General features: G+C 47.6%; 1 protein-coding gene across 3 annotated transcripts; it reads right to left on the bottom strand.

Moving 5' to 3' along the window:
* Window positions 1–997: 997 nt before the first annotated feature.
* On the bottom strand, window positions 998–8,784 carry LOC138849196 (MAP/microtubule affinity-regulating kinase 3-like). Of its 3 annotated transcripts, none has more exons than XM_070071573.1 (4): window positions 4,584–8,784; window positions 2,825–4,352; window positions 2,390–2,584; window positions 998–2,187 (listed from the first exon to the last, which is right to left on the bottom strand). In XM_070071573.1, exon 1 carries the CDS (start codon window positions 8,263–8,265, stop codon window positions 6,430–6,432), a length of 1,836 nt encoding a protein of 611 aa, XP_069927674.1. In that variant the 5' UTR covers window positions 8,266–8,784; the 3' UTR covers window positions 998–2,187; window positions 2,390–2,584; window positions 2,825–4,352; window positions 4,584–6,429. The 3 variants fall into 3 exon arrangements, with proteins under 3 accessions (XP_069927674.1, XP_069927673.1, XP_069927672.1); XM_070071572.1 differs by having other exon boundaries at window positions 2,390–4,352; window positions 4,584–4,790; window positions 5,028–8,784; XM_070071571.1 differs by having other exon boundaries at window positions 2,390–4,352.
* Window positions 8,785–15,385: the final 6,601 nt, after the last annotated feature.

The following is a 15,385-nucleotide window of genomic DNA, read 5'->3' as shown; positions in this document are numbered from 1 at the left end:
GTCCTTCGCTGCCCAATGGAGAACAAAACTGCGTGGCCACAGGAATGAGAATATGTGAGGGAGCTCAAACCTAGCCACAGTGATCTTGAAAATATGATTCAAATACCAATTGTAAAATTCAAGTTTAGATTCAAGATGGAATCATTTTTCTCTGTCGTATTAAAACCTGTGATGGAGTTTCATGAAACAAACACTTCAAAGCTGATAGCTAATCAGAAAGTAGAACAGTGCATCTCAACAGCTCTGGGGACAAGTAATCAGGTAAGAATAAACATTCTTTCAGATGATGAAAAATAAACAAGTTCCAGTTAATTTGATATCCGATATTGCCAGAGACACAATAAAATCAGGTCATGATAACTAAAAATACTCCTGTTCATAATCATGAATTCCCACATCTATTCATCTTTGCTAACCCGACTGGTTAATTAGGTGAGGAAGAAGAGAAATAGTATACAAAAAAATAGTAAGCAATGCAGAAATCTTTGTTTTCAAAAATGAAATCTTGTCTTTCTCCTAAACAAAGTCTATGCATTTTAAGGAAAAACTGAAAATTACACATCACAAAATAAAAATCAGCTATAATCTTAACTGGTACAGATATAGGGGGGTATTTATCTACATCTATTCTTATAAATTCACCATATTTAAACATGTGTCTGTCTTTAAAACTGTGTTAATATCTCATTTTTTTTGCATTTGTGCTTTAGATACTTCTCATATAAGCAGTACATTTCTGAAGTTTATTGTTTCTGTGCAAGTCAGATAGTTATTGCTCCTTAATGGAGATTTAATTCTTTTTATATGTTGGTATTATGAATTTTTTTAATGTACTGGTGTTTATACAATATAACATTATTTTGTTATGGCATTATAAGAGTAGTATTTAATTTCAGATTTGTTTCAGATTATTTATATTTTATACAATAGAAGAATAACACATGTGATTTATTTGCAGAATAATTCTGTTCAGGATCAATTTTATGTCTATGCCCCCAACAATAAAGAATTAAACATAATATTTTCTTATGCCTGCATTTCTCCCTATGCAGTCCAAACTGAGTATTGACACCCAAATGATCAGAATTAATTTTTGTCATCACCATTTATTTTGGAGGGGGGAACATGATGAGAATAGTACATTTTATTTATTTTTTTACATACAGTTATGGTTTTTATTTATGAGAAGACGCAGAAAGTCTCTAGAAAATGAAAACCTTCAGGCATCTCAGATGGTAGACCTCCTTTCTGGACATGCCCAGTGTAGGCTCCTGGGGAACCACTTTTCAGCTGCGGGTGCCAGGGCATTTGGCTGGGACCTGCAGGCAGCGGGCACACAGGAGGCATCTGAGAATCCTCCTGCCCATCCTCCTGCCAAACCCTTGCTGGCCCTTGCTCTGGACAGAGGCAGCTGCTGAGGCCTCATCCTCCTTAGGCTCAGGCTCAGGCTCAGCTGCTGGGACCTCTGCACCTCTGGGTCCCCTCTGCCTCTGGCGCAGGGCATGGAGGAGGCGTCCACAGGGAAGGGCTCGGGGGCTGGGCTTGCACTTGGGCTCCTCTTCTCTTGCAGTAGTGCAAGGTGGAGAGATGCAAGCAGAGGGGAAGTGGAGGCGGAATCAGGCTCTGCTCCTGCTCGGGCTCGGGCTCAGGCTCAGACTCCAGTTGAGGCATCTCAGGTGGTAGACAGCTTCTCTGGACCTCCCGATGTAGGCTACTGGGAGAACACTTTTTGGCTTGGAGTGCTCGGGAGTATGGCTGGGGCCTGCAGGCAGCAGGCACACAGGAGGCATCTGAGAACCTCCTGCCAGTCCTCCTGCCAAGCCCTTTCTGGCCCTTGCTCTGCACAGAGGCAGCTGCTGGAACCTCAGCCTCCTCAGGCTCGGGCTCAGGTGCTGGGGCCTCTGACACTACTGGGTCCCCACTGCTCCTGGGACAGGGGGTGAGAGGGCAGCCACAGGGACGGGCTCAGGGGCTGGGCTGGCACCAGGGCTCCTGTAGTCTTGCAGCAGTGCAAGGAGGAGAGACGCAAGCAGAGGGTCAGCAGTGGCGGAATCAGGCTCAGGCTCCTGCTCGGGCTCAGGCTTAGGCTCCAGTTCCGGCATCTCAGGTGGTAGAGCTGTTTTCTGGACATGCCCCGACGTAGGGTCCTGGGGCACCACTCTTCAGCTGCAGGGTCTGGGAGGTTGGCTGGGGCCAGATTGAAGCAGGCACACATTAGGAACCTTAGAATGCTGCTGCCAATCCTGCCAAACTCTTTCCAGCTTTGCTCTGGACAGAGGCAGCTGCTGGGGCCTCTGCACCACCGGGTCCCCACTGCTCCTGGGGCAGGGGGTGGAGGAGGCGGCCACAGGGATGGGCTCGGGGGCTGTGCTGGACCAGGGCTCCCTACCTCTTACTGCCATCCCAGGAGGAGAGACGCAAGCGGAGTTCAGCAGTGGTGGAATCAGGCTCCGGCTCCTGCTCAGGCTTAGGCTCAGGCTCCAGTTCAGGCATCTCAGATGGTAGACCTCTTTTCTAGAAGTCTCCGACATAGGCTACTGGGGCACCAATTTTCGGCTTTGAGGCCGTGGCATTTGGCTGGGACCTGCAGGCAGCAGGCACCCAGTAAGCACCTGAGAAGCCTCCTGCCAATCCTCGTGCCAAACCCTTTCGGACCCTTGCTCTGCACAGAGGCAGCTGAAGCCTCAGCCCCTCAGGCCCAAGCTCGGGCTCAGGTGCTGGGGCCTCTGGCCCCACTGGGTCCCCACTGCTCCGGGGAAGGGGGTGGAGGATGTGGCTACAGGGACGGGCTCGGGAGTGGCTGGCACCAGGGCCCCTCTCCTACTGTAGTAGTGCAAGGAGGAGAGACACAAGCAGAGTGTCAGCGGTGGTGGAATCGGGCTCCTGCTCGGGCTCAGGCTCAGGCATAAGGGATCTCAGGTGGTAGAGCTCCTTTCTGCATGTGCCCCGACGTAGGCTCCTGGGGGATCACTTTTCGGCTGCGGGTGCCAGGGCATTTGGCTGGACCTGCAGGTGGCAGGCACACAGAAGGCATCTGAGAGGCTGCCTGCCAACCCTCCTGCCAAACCCTTACTGGCCCTTGCTCTGGACAGAGGCAGCTGCTGAGGCTCAGCCTCCTCAGGCTCAGGCTCAGCCTCAGGTGCTGGGACCTCTGCACCACCGGGTCCCCACTGCTCCTGGGGCAGGGCATGGAGGAGGCGGCCACAGGGATGGGCTCGGGGGCTGGGCTGGCACCAGGTCTCCTTTTGTCTTGCAGCAGTGCAAGGAGGAGAGATGCAAGCGGAGGGTCAGTGGAGGCTGAATCAGGCTCAGGCTCCTGCTCTGGCTCAGGCTCAGGTTCAGGTTCAGGTGCTGGGACCACTGGAACCACCGGGTCCCCACTGCTCCTAGGGCAGGAGGTGGAGGAGGTGGCCACAGGGAAGGGCTCGGGGGCTGGGCTTGCACTTGGGCTCCTCTTCTCTTGCAGTAGTGCAAGGTGGAGAGATGCAAGCAAAGGGGAAGTGGAGGCGGATTCAGGCTCTGGCTTGTGGTCGGGCTCAGGCTCAGGTTCCATTTCAGGCATCTCAGTTGCCCTCTTTACCGGACGTGCTGCTCAGGTTCTATTTCAGGCATCTCAGTTGCCCTCTTTACTGGATGTGCTGTAACAAAGGCTTCTGGAGTATCACCTCTTGGCTGCGGGGGCTGGGGCGTTTGGCTGGGGTCAGTTTGCAGAAAGCACACCATAGGCATCTGAGAATCCTGCTGCCAATCTGCCTGCCAAACCCTTGCCGGCCCTTGCTCTGGACAGAGGCAGCTGCTGAGGCCTCAGCCTCCTCAGGCTCAGGCTCAGGCTCAGGCTCAGGTGCTGGGACCTCTGCACCACCGGGTCCCCACTGCTCCTGGGACAGGGGGTGGAGGAGGCGGCCACAGGGATGAGCTCAGGAGCTGGGCTGGCACCAGGGCTCCTGTAGTCTTGCAGCAATGCAAGGAGGAGAGACGCAAGCAGAGGGTCAGTGGTGGTGGAATCAGGCTCAGGCTCCTATGTGGGCTCAGGCTCAGGCTTAGCTGCTGTGACCTCCAGTACCACCTGGTCCCCATTGCTTCTGGGGCAGGAGGTGGAGGAGGTGGCCACAGGGATGGGCTCGGGGACTGGGTTTGCACCCAGGGATCCTCTTCAATTTCAGCAGTGCAAGGAGGAGAGATGCAAGCAGAGGGTCAACGGTGGCAGAATCAGGCCCAGGCTCCTACTCGGGCTCAGGCTCAGGCTCAAGATCAGGCAGCTCAGGTGGTAGAGCTCTTTTCTGGACGTGCCCCGACATAGGGTCCTGGGGCATCACTTGTCGGCTGCAGGAGCCTGGGTGTTTGGCTGGGACCTGCAGGCAGTAGACACACAGTAGGCATCTGTGAATGCTCCTGCCCATCCTCCTGCCGAACCCTTTCTAGCCCCCGCTCTGGACAGAGGCAGCTGCTGAGGCTGAAGCCTCCTCAGGCTCAGGTGCAGGGACCTGTGGCACCACCGGGTCCCCACTTCTCCTGGGGCAGGGAGTGGAGGAGGCGGCCACAGGGATGGGCTCCAGGACTGGGCTGCTATCAGGGCTCCTAACCTCTTGCAGCAGTGCAAGGAGGAGAGACGGAAGTCGAGGGTCAGCGGTGGTGGAATCAGGATCCGACTCCTGCGAGGACATTGGCTCAGGCTCAGGCTCAGGCTCCAGTTCCGGCATCTCATATGGTAGAACTCTTTTCTGGATGTGTCCTGACATAGACTCCTGGGGCACTTTTCGGTTGCAGGAGCCTGGGTGTTTGGCTGGGACCTGCAGGCAGCAGGCACACAGTCGGCATCGAGAAGCCTCCTGCCCATCCTCCTGCTGAACCCTTTCCTGCCCTTGCTCTGGACAGAGGCAGCTGCTGAGACCTCAGCCTCAGGCTCAGGCTCAGGCTCAGGTGCTGGGGCCTCTGCACCACCGGGTCCCCACTGCTCCTGGGGCAGGGGGTGGAGGAGGTGGCCACAGGGACGGGCTCGGGGGCTGGGCTGGACCAGGGCTCCTTACCTCTTGCTGCTGTCCCAGGAGGAGAGACGCAAGCGGAGTTCAGCAGTGGTGGAATCAGGCTCCGGCTCCTGCTCAGGCTTAGGCTCAGGCTCCAGTTCAGGCATCTCAGATGGTAGACCTCTTTTCTAGAAGTCTCCGACATAAGCTACTGGGGCACCAATTTTTTGCCTTCGGGGGCCGTGGCGTTTGGTTTTGTCCAGCAGGCAGCAGGCACACAGTAGGCATCTGTGTAGCCTCCTGCCAGTCCTCATGCCAAACCCTTTCAGGCCCTTGCTCTGCACAGAGGCAGCTGAGGCCTTGGCCTCCTCAGGCTCGGGCTCAGGCTCAGGTGCTGGGACCTCTGGCACCACCAGGTCCCCACTGCTCCTGAGGCAGGGGGTGGAGGAGGTGGCTACAGGGACGGGCTCGGGAGTGGGCTGGCACCTGGTTCCCTCTCCTACTGTAGTAGTGCCAGGAGGAGAGACACAAGCGGAGGGGCACCAGTGAAAATATCGGGCTCCGGCTCCTGCTCGGGCTCGGGCTCAGGTTCCTTTTCAAGCATCTCAGTTTTACACATCTTTTCGGGATGTGCCCCGATGTAGGCTCCTGGGGCACCACTTTTCAGCTGCAGGGGCTGGGGCTTTTGTCTGTGTCCGGCAGGCAGCAGGCACACAGTAGGGATCTGAGAATTCTGCCAGTCCTCCTGCCAAACCCTTTCCGGCCCTTGCTCTGGACAGAGGCAGCTGCTGAGGCTCAGGCTCAGGCTCAGGTCCTGGGACCTCTGGCCCCACCAGGTCCCCACTGCTCCTGGGGCAGGGCATGGAGGAGGCAGCCACAGGGACCGGCTCAGGAGCTGGGCTGGCACCAGGGCTTCTGTAGTCATGCAGCAATGCAAGGTGGAGACACGCAAGCAGAGGGTCAGCGGTGGCAGAATCTGGCTCAGGCTCAGGCTTGGGAAGTATGGCAGCACTGGGTCCCCTCTGCTCCTGGGGCAGGGGGTCCAGGAGGCAGCCACAGGGACAGGCTCGGGGGCTGGGTTTGCACCCTGGGGTTCCTCTTGTCTTGCAGCAGTACAAGGAGGAGAGATGCAAGCAGAGTGGCAGCGGTGGCGGAATCAGGATCCGGCTCCTGCTAAGGCTCAGGTTCAGGTGCTGGGACCTCTGGCCCCACCGCGTCCCCACTGCTCCTGGGGCAGGAGGTGGAGGAGGCGGCCACAGGGACAGGCTCGGGGCCTGGGTTTGCACCCCGGGGTTCCTCTTGTCTTGCAGCAGTGCAAGGAGGAGAGATGCAAGCAGAGTGGCAGCGGTAGCAGAATCAGGATCCGGCTGCTCCTGGGGCTCAGGCTCAGGTTCCATTTCAGGCCCCTCAGATAGTTCCTGTTTTTACTGGATATGCCGTGACTTTTCTACTGGGGCATCACTTTTCAGCTGCGGAGACCGGGGCGTTTGGCTGGGGCTGGCTTGCAGCAGGCACACCATAGGCACTGGAGAAGCCTCCTGCCTACCCCTTGCCGGCCCTTGCTCCGGACAGAGGCAGCTGCTGACGCCTCAACCTCCTCAGGCTCCGGCTCAGGCTCAGGTGCTGGGACCTCTTGCACCACCGGGTCCCCTCTGCCTCTGGGGCAGGGCGTGGAGGAGGCGGCCACCGGGATGGGCTCGGGGGCTGCGCTGGCACCAGGGCTCCTCTTGTCTTGCGGCAGTGCAAGGTGGAGAGATGCAACCAGAGGGTCGGTGGTGGTGGATTCAGGTTTCAGCTCCTGCTCGGGCTTGGGCTCATGCTCCATGTCACGCACCTCAGAAGTTATACTTCCTCCCGAGGTAGGCTCCTGGAGGACCACATTTCGGCTGCAGGGGCCCGGGGGTTTGGCTTGGTCTGGCAGGCAGCAGGCACACAGCAGGATTCTGAGAATCCTGCCAAACCCTTTCCGGACAGAGGCTGCTGCTGAGGTCTCAGCCTCCTCAGGCTCTGGCTCAAGTTCAGGCTCAGGCTCAGGTCCTGGGTCCTCTGGCACCACCGGGTCCCCACTGCTCCTTGAGGAGGGTGTGGAGGAGGCGGCCACGGGGGTGGACTCGGGGGCCGGGCTGGCATCAGGGCTCCTCTCCTCAGGAGCTTCTTCCGACTTGGGCTCGGGCTCCCCGCAGCCCTGGGGTGACATGGGCTCACAGTTGAGGAGGGCAGGCGCACTCTGCACCTCCCTCAAGTTGGCGTGTGGAGGTGCGCCCTGTAGAACCGGGAGGCTGTGCTGCGTGGGCACGCCCACAGGGGCACTCTGCCCGTAGGACCTCATCTGCTCCAGGCTCTGTGAGTGTGTTTCCAGGGACAGGAACCTGGGCAGCCCAGAGCTAGATGTTGAGGCTCCAGAGCTTGGGTAATCCTGGTCCTCTGGGTCCTTGGCAACCCCCAGGGACGGCACCTGGGTCAACGCCTCCTGCTCAAGTTCTTCCCCAATGGTGTTGAACCAGGGATGGTGTTTTGCTTGCTTGGCTGAAGGCCTCTCCCGTGGGTCCAAGCTCAGGAGAGAGCTCAGGAGCCCCTCCAGGGCGGGGCTGGCTGGGCAGGGCAGTTCATGATAGCCCCTCCTGATATTTTGCTCAAGCTCCTCCTCATCCTCCCCGCTGAAGGGAACTGCCCCCGCCATCATGGTGAACAGGATGACACCAAGACTCCAGACATCAGCTGGAAAGGGGTCATAGGCCCCAGGTTGAAAAACCTCGGGGGCACTATATAGTGGCGTGCCGCAGGAGCTGTGCACCAACTCGCCCTCGGCCAGGTGGCAGCTGAACCCGAAGTCCGACAGTTTTATTTTGTGCTCGGAGTTCAGCAGCAAGTTGTCTAACTTGAGGTCCCTGTGGGCCACACGCTGGCCGTGACAGTGGCTCATGGCCGCGAGGATTTGCTTGAATAAGGCCATGGCCTCGGGCTCTGGCAGGCCTCCCCGGCCCATGACAAGATCATTGAGGGTGCCTCTGTCCGCCAGCTCTAAGACGAGGCACCGGTGACCCCGGACATGACAGACCTCTAGCAGCTGCAGGATGTTCTCGTGGTTCAGCAGCTGCATGATGCCAGCTTCCTTCTGCGTCCGCATGATGTTAAAGGGGTCGCAGATATCTCGCTGGAACAGTTTCACAGCTACATTCTGCTGTCTGGACTCCTGGCGGGCCAGAAACACGGCGCTGAAGCTGCCGTAGCCCAGGACGGACAGCAGCTGGAGCTCAGGCCGAGGTCTGTCTGCAGCCTCCTTGCTGTCACGGCCTTCCATTGTGATGGCACTCACTACACTCGCTCTCTACACTCTCTAACTTATACGTATGCAAATACTAACTAATGACTTATCCTTACTATGATATCTAAAAAGGAAAAAGGGACAACAAGGGGACTCTCTATGAAAATGACTATATCAAACTATCTACAGTAACTACTCTAATGAAATGCAATGGCAAGAATAAATACTATCTAAACAAAACAGAACACAACAACCAGAAAAATTTTCAAAACACGAACGCTAAATAACTATTCTAACACTATGAAATCTACCAACACTGCTTAACTAAAGGTGGAGGAAACCAAAAATGACATAAAACTACAAACAAAGACAAAGTGGGCAAAACAACAAATGGGTGGGAAAAAAAAACAAACTAACACAACATGGGGAAAAGGATAAACAGAACAAAAGACAAACAAACAAATAAGCAAAATCGCACCACCACCACCACCAATCGCAAAAGCGGGTCCAAATCACTCAGGTCACTGCACTAGCTCCCTGGCAAAATGGACAAAAACCTGGGCTGGGCAGCCACTTATATAGGCGCGTGGAATTCCGTAACCATAGGGCTGCTTATGAAGTCAGAGCAAGAAACGGTCCAATGGCAAGGCATGAATTTGTACTTGATGGCAGTTGGTCCTTATGAAGTCAGTGCAGGCCAAGGACCAATCACAGCTACAGCTAATCCTCGGGGCTTTTCTCAAGAACCTTCCACTTGACCCTGTTCACTATCTCTGTCAGTACTAGCATTGTAGTGTGCTATCGTGGTCCCTACATATTGGGGCTCAGAAACATCTATTGAGTGATTTTAAATGTGTGGAGTAGCCATCACAGAGACAATGATACAAAATATATCAAATTAGGGTGTATGCCATCTTATCAACACAACTTCTCTATTTCAGATCTCATATTTTCAGTTAGTGCACCCTGAGTCAGGTAGAGCATTTTTTATAATCTGTTCTGACTTTGTCTAACCATAAATGTCTTTTTCTTTTCTTTACACATTAATAGGAGCCTGAATAATAAAGCAGGAGTATATCAATTTACCCTGAAAACAGTCACATTTTTAATATTTTATTTTAAAATTTACTTAATTTTTAAAGTGAAAAAATTTCATATTTGTTATATATATGTATTTAGGCACAGAGTGATCCTTCCCACCCTACTCATGCTAACACCATCCCTCCTCCTTCCTTTCTTATTCTTTATTTTAATTTTTACAATGATCTACTTTGTTTTAAGGATTTATTTATTTTTATTTGAAAATTATTTATTTATACAGAGAGGTAGAGGCAGAGAGAGACAGAGGTGTTCCATCCGCTGGTTCACTCTCCAAATGGCCACAGTGGCCAGTGCTATGCCGAGCTAAAGCCAGTAGCTTCTTCTGGGTCTCCCATGCCTCAGCCCCCAGCCCCAACCGCAGGGCAGGGCCAGGGCCACAGCAGCTAAGTGGCACCCCTAGCGGGCCCTGGCTTTCACTCAGGACTTTGGGGTTCTGCCGAAGCCCCGCACCTGGCCGCGGCTCTGACTCTAGACTGAGGCACCCCTTGCTTTCTTTTAAATAGTTACTTAAAACTCCCCCCAAAACAAAGCACAAACGTGAAGTAGGGGGCTGGTGGGAACAGGCAATCGCATGTGTCTGAGCTGGGGATGGCAGCAGCCCGGGCAGGGGACCCAGAGGCCGCCCAGGGCTGCGACCTGGCAGGGTTCTGCCAGCATCTTCCGGCCCCGGCGGCCCCAGCTCCGTCCTCTTCCCGCAAAAGGCAGAGCCCCGGGTGTGCTGGCCACCGCGAAGCAGCACGCAGAACTGCTCAAAGCCGTGGGGCAGCGAAGGCGGCGGCTCCTCCCGGCGGGCACAGGGCTGGCTGGCGCCCCGCTCCTCCCCCCTGGTCCCTGGGGGTGGGAGAGGCGCGTGGCCGCATATTAACTGATTTCTTAATGTAAAGCAAATGTGCGTTCCTAGGATCAATTCCTCTTGGAAAGGATGTATTTTTCTTTTACTATTTCACTAAATTATTTCCTAAGATTTTGTTAAGGCATTTTTATATTTTTGTTCAAAAGGGACACTCACTAGTATTTTCCACTTCTTGTAATGCCCTTTCCAGATTTTTGTATAGGATGTTTTACTCTCTTAAAACGAGGCAGTGTGTTTTCAATCTTCTTTTTCAGGAAGATTTTGTGTAAGATTGGTATTAATTGCTTCTTAAAGACTTGACAGAGAGCGAGTGTCTGGTTCAGCAGTTCAGATGCCGGATGTAATGACGCCATCCCACAGCAGAATGACTGGGTTTGTGGGCCAGCTCTGCTCCTGGTCTACCTTTCTGTTAATCGCATCCTTGAAGGTAGTAGGTGATTGCTCCGGTGGCCGGGTCCCTGCCACCCACCAGGGAGAACCGGATTGAGACCCAGGCCCCCGAGTTTGACTTGGTCCACACCTGGCTCTTAAAGGCTTTCAGGAAGTGATTGGTGGATAGAAGATCTCATTTTGTGTCTGCCTTTCAAATAAAATTAAAAAATATATTTTTAAAGGAAAGATGTAATAGAATGTACCTGGGAAGCTGCTGTATTAAAGTGTTTTATTTGTGGGAGTTTGATATTATAAATTCATGTCATTACAATGTAAGCTTCCCTCAATCATTTTATTTATTTATTTATTTATTTATTTATTTATTTATTTATTTTTTGACAGGCAGAGTGGACAGTGAGAGAGAGAGACAGAGAGAAAGGTCTTCCTTTTGCCGTTGGTTCACCCTCCAATGGCTGCTGCGGCCGGCGCACCGCGCTGATCTGATGGCAGGAGCCAGGAGCCAGGTGCTTTTCCTGGTCTCCCATGGGGTGCAGGGCCCAAGCACCTGGGCCATCCTCCACTGCACTCCCTGGCCACAGCAGAGAGCTGGCCTGGAAGAGGGGCAACCGGGACAGAATCCGGCGCCCCAACCGGGACTAGAACCCGGTGTGCCGGCGCCGCTAGGCAGAGGATTAGCCTAGTGAGCCGCGGCGCCGGCCCCCTCAATCATTTTAAACCTTTCTTCTTTCTGATTTAGAAATTCGAAGCTATGAATTTCCCTCCTGATACAGTTTAACTGCACTTTACAAATTCTGGTCTATCATATTTTCATTCCTTATCAGTTCAATTTATTTTCTAACTCCTATCTTTCATTTTCCTTGACCTCTGAAATATCTAAAATGCATTGTTAATTTACAAATATTTGTGAATTTTTAATATATTGGTTTTGTCATTGATTCCTAGGAAGGAAAAATTTAGCAGTAGATGACTGCATACTATTGTTTTCTAGGAAAAAAAATGGAAGGTGACCAGGTCAAATCCCTTGTAAACACAGTAATGAATGATATTGCTGGTTGGAGAATGAGTATTTATGGAAAGTTCTTTAGTAGTCTAATTATGATTGGTTAGGGTAAGCATATCTTAAAATCTGTGGCTGTCCAGCACATATTTTCTCCAAAATGTTGCATAAGCTATGCAAATAGAGGATAAAAGATATTTTACTTCTATTCCTTCATTTTGCAATGATCTTTTCTTTACATATAGGTGACTTTCTGACATGTATCATTTTTATGCACATTAATGAGCTGCTTTTGACATTTCTTAGAATGCAGAAACGCTGCTGCTGAGTTCCCTTGATTATTATTTGTTTGTGAAATACTTCTCTTTCCCTTTGCTTTTTATGCATTTCACTGGGTATATATTTAAAGGTTGGCAGGGTTTTTTGCTTACATGTATTCTGATGATAACTTCTCTTTAATTCTTATCTTTGTTCCTCAAAAAGATCAGACTCTAGGGAGAGGGAGAACTCTAAGGATTTTCTCATTGCCCTTGATTTTTGTAGCTTGAATATCATATGCCTATATGTAGATTTTGAATGAATATACAGTAGCAAAGATATGCAACCTCTTGGTGTGGGAAATTATAAGACTTTATTGAAGACATTAATAACTGGAGAGATGGAGACCAACATCATGGCACAGTGGGTTAAGACACCACCTGTGACCCTGGGATCCATATAAGCACCAGTCTGAGTGCCAGCTGCTCCAGTTTCTGATCAGACTCCCTGGTAATGCACCTGGGAAAACAGCAGAAGGTGGCCCAAGCAAATGGCTTGCTGCCACCCACATGGAAGGCCTGGATGGAGTTCCTGGGTCCTGGCATCAGCCTGTTGCAGCTCTGGCTGTTGCAGCCATTTGAGTGATTGAACCAATGAATGGAAGATCTTTCTCTCTCTCTCACTCTCTCCTGCCTCTCTCTCTCTCTCTCTCTCTCTCTACTACACCTTTCAAATAAATGAATCTTTACAAAAATAACTGGAGAGCTGGATATGCTATTCTCTTAGACAGCAAGAGTAAATATTTTTTAAAGAATTATTTATTTATTTAGGAGGCAGAGTTACAGAGAGAGAGGGAGAAAGACACAGAAAGAGATGTTCCATCCAGTGGTTCACTTTCCAAGTGACTACAACGGCCAGAGCAGAGCTGATCCAAAGCCAGGAGCCATTAGCTTCTTCCGGGTCTCCCACATGGGCGCAGCAGCCCAAGAACTTGGGCCATCTTCTGCTGCTTTTACCGGCCCCAAGACTAATTTTTTTTTTTCCCAAAGAAACCTTTTATTTAATGAGCACAGATTTTGAAGTTACCAGTTCTTCTCAGATCTATAGACTTTGCTTACATCTTGAGAAACTGGTTCTAAAACTACACAGAAAAGCAAATGCGTAAGAATAGTTCACATATTACCGAATAAGAAGGAAAAAAAGTTTCTTTTTCTCCTTAGTAGACATTATGACTATAAAAAGCAGAATAATTAAGATAGTTGGCACCAAAATATTCTAGGTTAACTAAAAATAAATCTAGAAATACACCCACCTAAATAGTTTTTAATACAGTGACACAGTCAGTGGAAGGAGGATCTGGGGGAGGGAGGAATTCAATAAAGAGAGCTTCTTCTTTAGGTAATATATATAATATATATAAAGAAATATATATGTTATATATAACATATATAAAAATTTGTATAAGTATATAATATATATCATATATTTATATTATAGAAAGAAAGTTCTTTAAGCAATATATAATTTATTATATATAATATTGTATTTTAAATATATAATATAGATTATATCACATATATAGCATCATATAATATTTATTATATATTATATAATATGCCATATATAATTTATATAATTAATTTACATAATATACTATATATTATATAGTGTATATAATTATATATAATATATAATACTGTATAATATATAATACATTTATAATATATATCATAGTGTTTATATATTATATAATATAATATATTTTAATATATTATAAATATATAATACATACTATATAGTAATATAAATACATATAATATACTATATGAAATATTATATAGTATATAATATATATTGTATTATATAAATGTATTATATTATATACAATGTATTTATATTATATTTATACTATTTTTATTACATATTATATATATATGTTATATAATATGTAATATAATGTTATATTATTTACAATGTATAATATAATTACATAATATACATAATTACATAATATAAATATAATATAAATATAAAATATTCTATTTTTATTGCATATTATATATATGCTCTATAATATGTGATATAATGTTATATTATTTATAATGTGTAATATCATTACATAATATAAATATAATTATATACTATACATGATATATAATATAAAGAAATCTATATATACAGAAAGTTCTTTAGGTAATATATAATATGCATTCTATATATTATATTCTATATATTCTATATACATATATACATATAATTGAATAATTACATATAATTATAATTATACATTATAGTATATAATATATTAATATAATATAATATAAATAATATATAATATGTAATATGTTAATATAAAATATAAATAATGATATAATGTATAATATATTATAACATATTATAATTATATATAATTATATCTACATATGTATGTACATACATATATGTAATATATGTATATATAATATATGATATATTGTAATATATATGTAGATATATTACTGAGATATTCAATTTCTAGCTTTGTTTCAAGTATGTTCATGATTACTTGTTATATATACATATACATTATATATGTATATATCATATGTATGTGTATATACACATATATGTATATATACCTATATCTATACATAAACATATATACATATAATTGAAGAATTATATGCATGTAATTGAATATATCAGTAATAAATACATATATTATAATCTATATTATGATATGTATAATATAATATATGTATGTATGTGTGTATATATATTACTGAGATATTCTATTTTTACCTTTGTTTCAAGTATATTCATGATTACTTGTTAAATAATTTTTTATGATAATTCTAATACCTCTGTCCTTTGACATCTATCAATTTGCATTTTTTTCCTTTTGTTAAAAGTCTTCCTGCTTCTTAGATGGGAGGGTTGGGTGGGTGAAGCATGAACTTCCTATGGTAGGGGATGGTGAAAGTCGCGATGTTTTGCTAGGCTTCCCAGCCCAGCAGAGATGGGGAGAGGTTATGAGTTTACCCCTGGGTGGGGACTGAGATCCAGGGTGCAGTGTGATCTCCTAGACACAGAGGAGGATGGCTCATTATGGTCTGGCAGAGATGAAACTGTTCTCCTTACTTGCCTTCCTCTAACACAACCCTGGCCTGGCACGGGGGCTATGTTGTACCATAGCCAGTATGGAAGTCTGAGATTTCCAAGTGACAACCGTTGTTTTAGGTCACAGTGGAACCAACGTGTTTCCGTAGGTGTTTAGCTGAAGTAGACTAGCTATTATCTGAGAGCATTGTGCCTTCCTAGGCTATCTCTTTTCTTCCTTTTTTGCAAAAAGATGAACTTTTGTTGGGGGCTTTGTCTGCCTATACCTATACTATATTTATGAATGTTTCCCAGTTATCATCATCTTTAGAAAACCTCTAAATTCAAATCTGGTTCATATCCAAAATGGCATGTTTAATAAAGAGAAAACCAAAGGAGCTTATCACCATGTTGCTTCTTAATTTCACCACATTTTCCAGTCCTATAATTTCCTTTATGTATAATTTTCAGGGTCT

Source organism: Oryctolagus cuniculus, chromosome 3 (assembly GCF_964237555.1).
Source record: "Oryctolagus cuniculus chromosome 3, mOryCun1.1, whole genome shotgun sequence".
In the NCBI taxonomy this organism is placed as follows: domain Eukaryota; kingdom Metazoa; phylum Chordata; class Mammalia; order Lagomorpha; family Leporidae; genus Oryctolagus; species Oryctolagus cuniculus.
The sequence above is the reverse complement of the archived record's forward strand: the minus strand, read 5'-3'. Positions and strand labels throughout refer to the sequence as shown.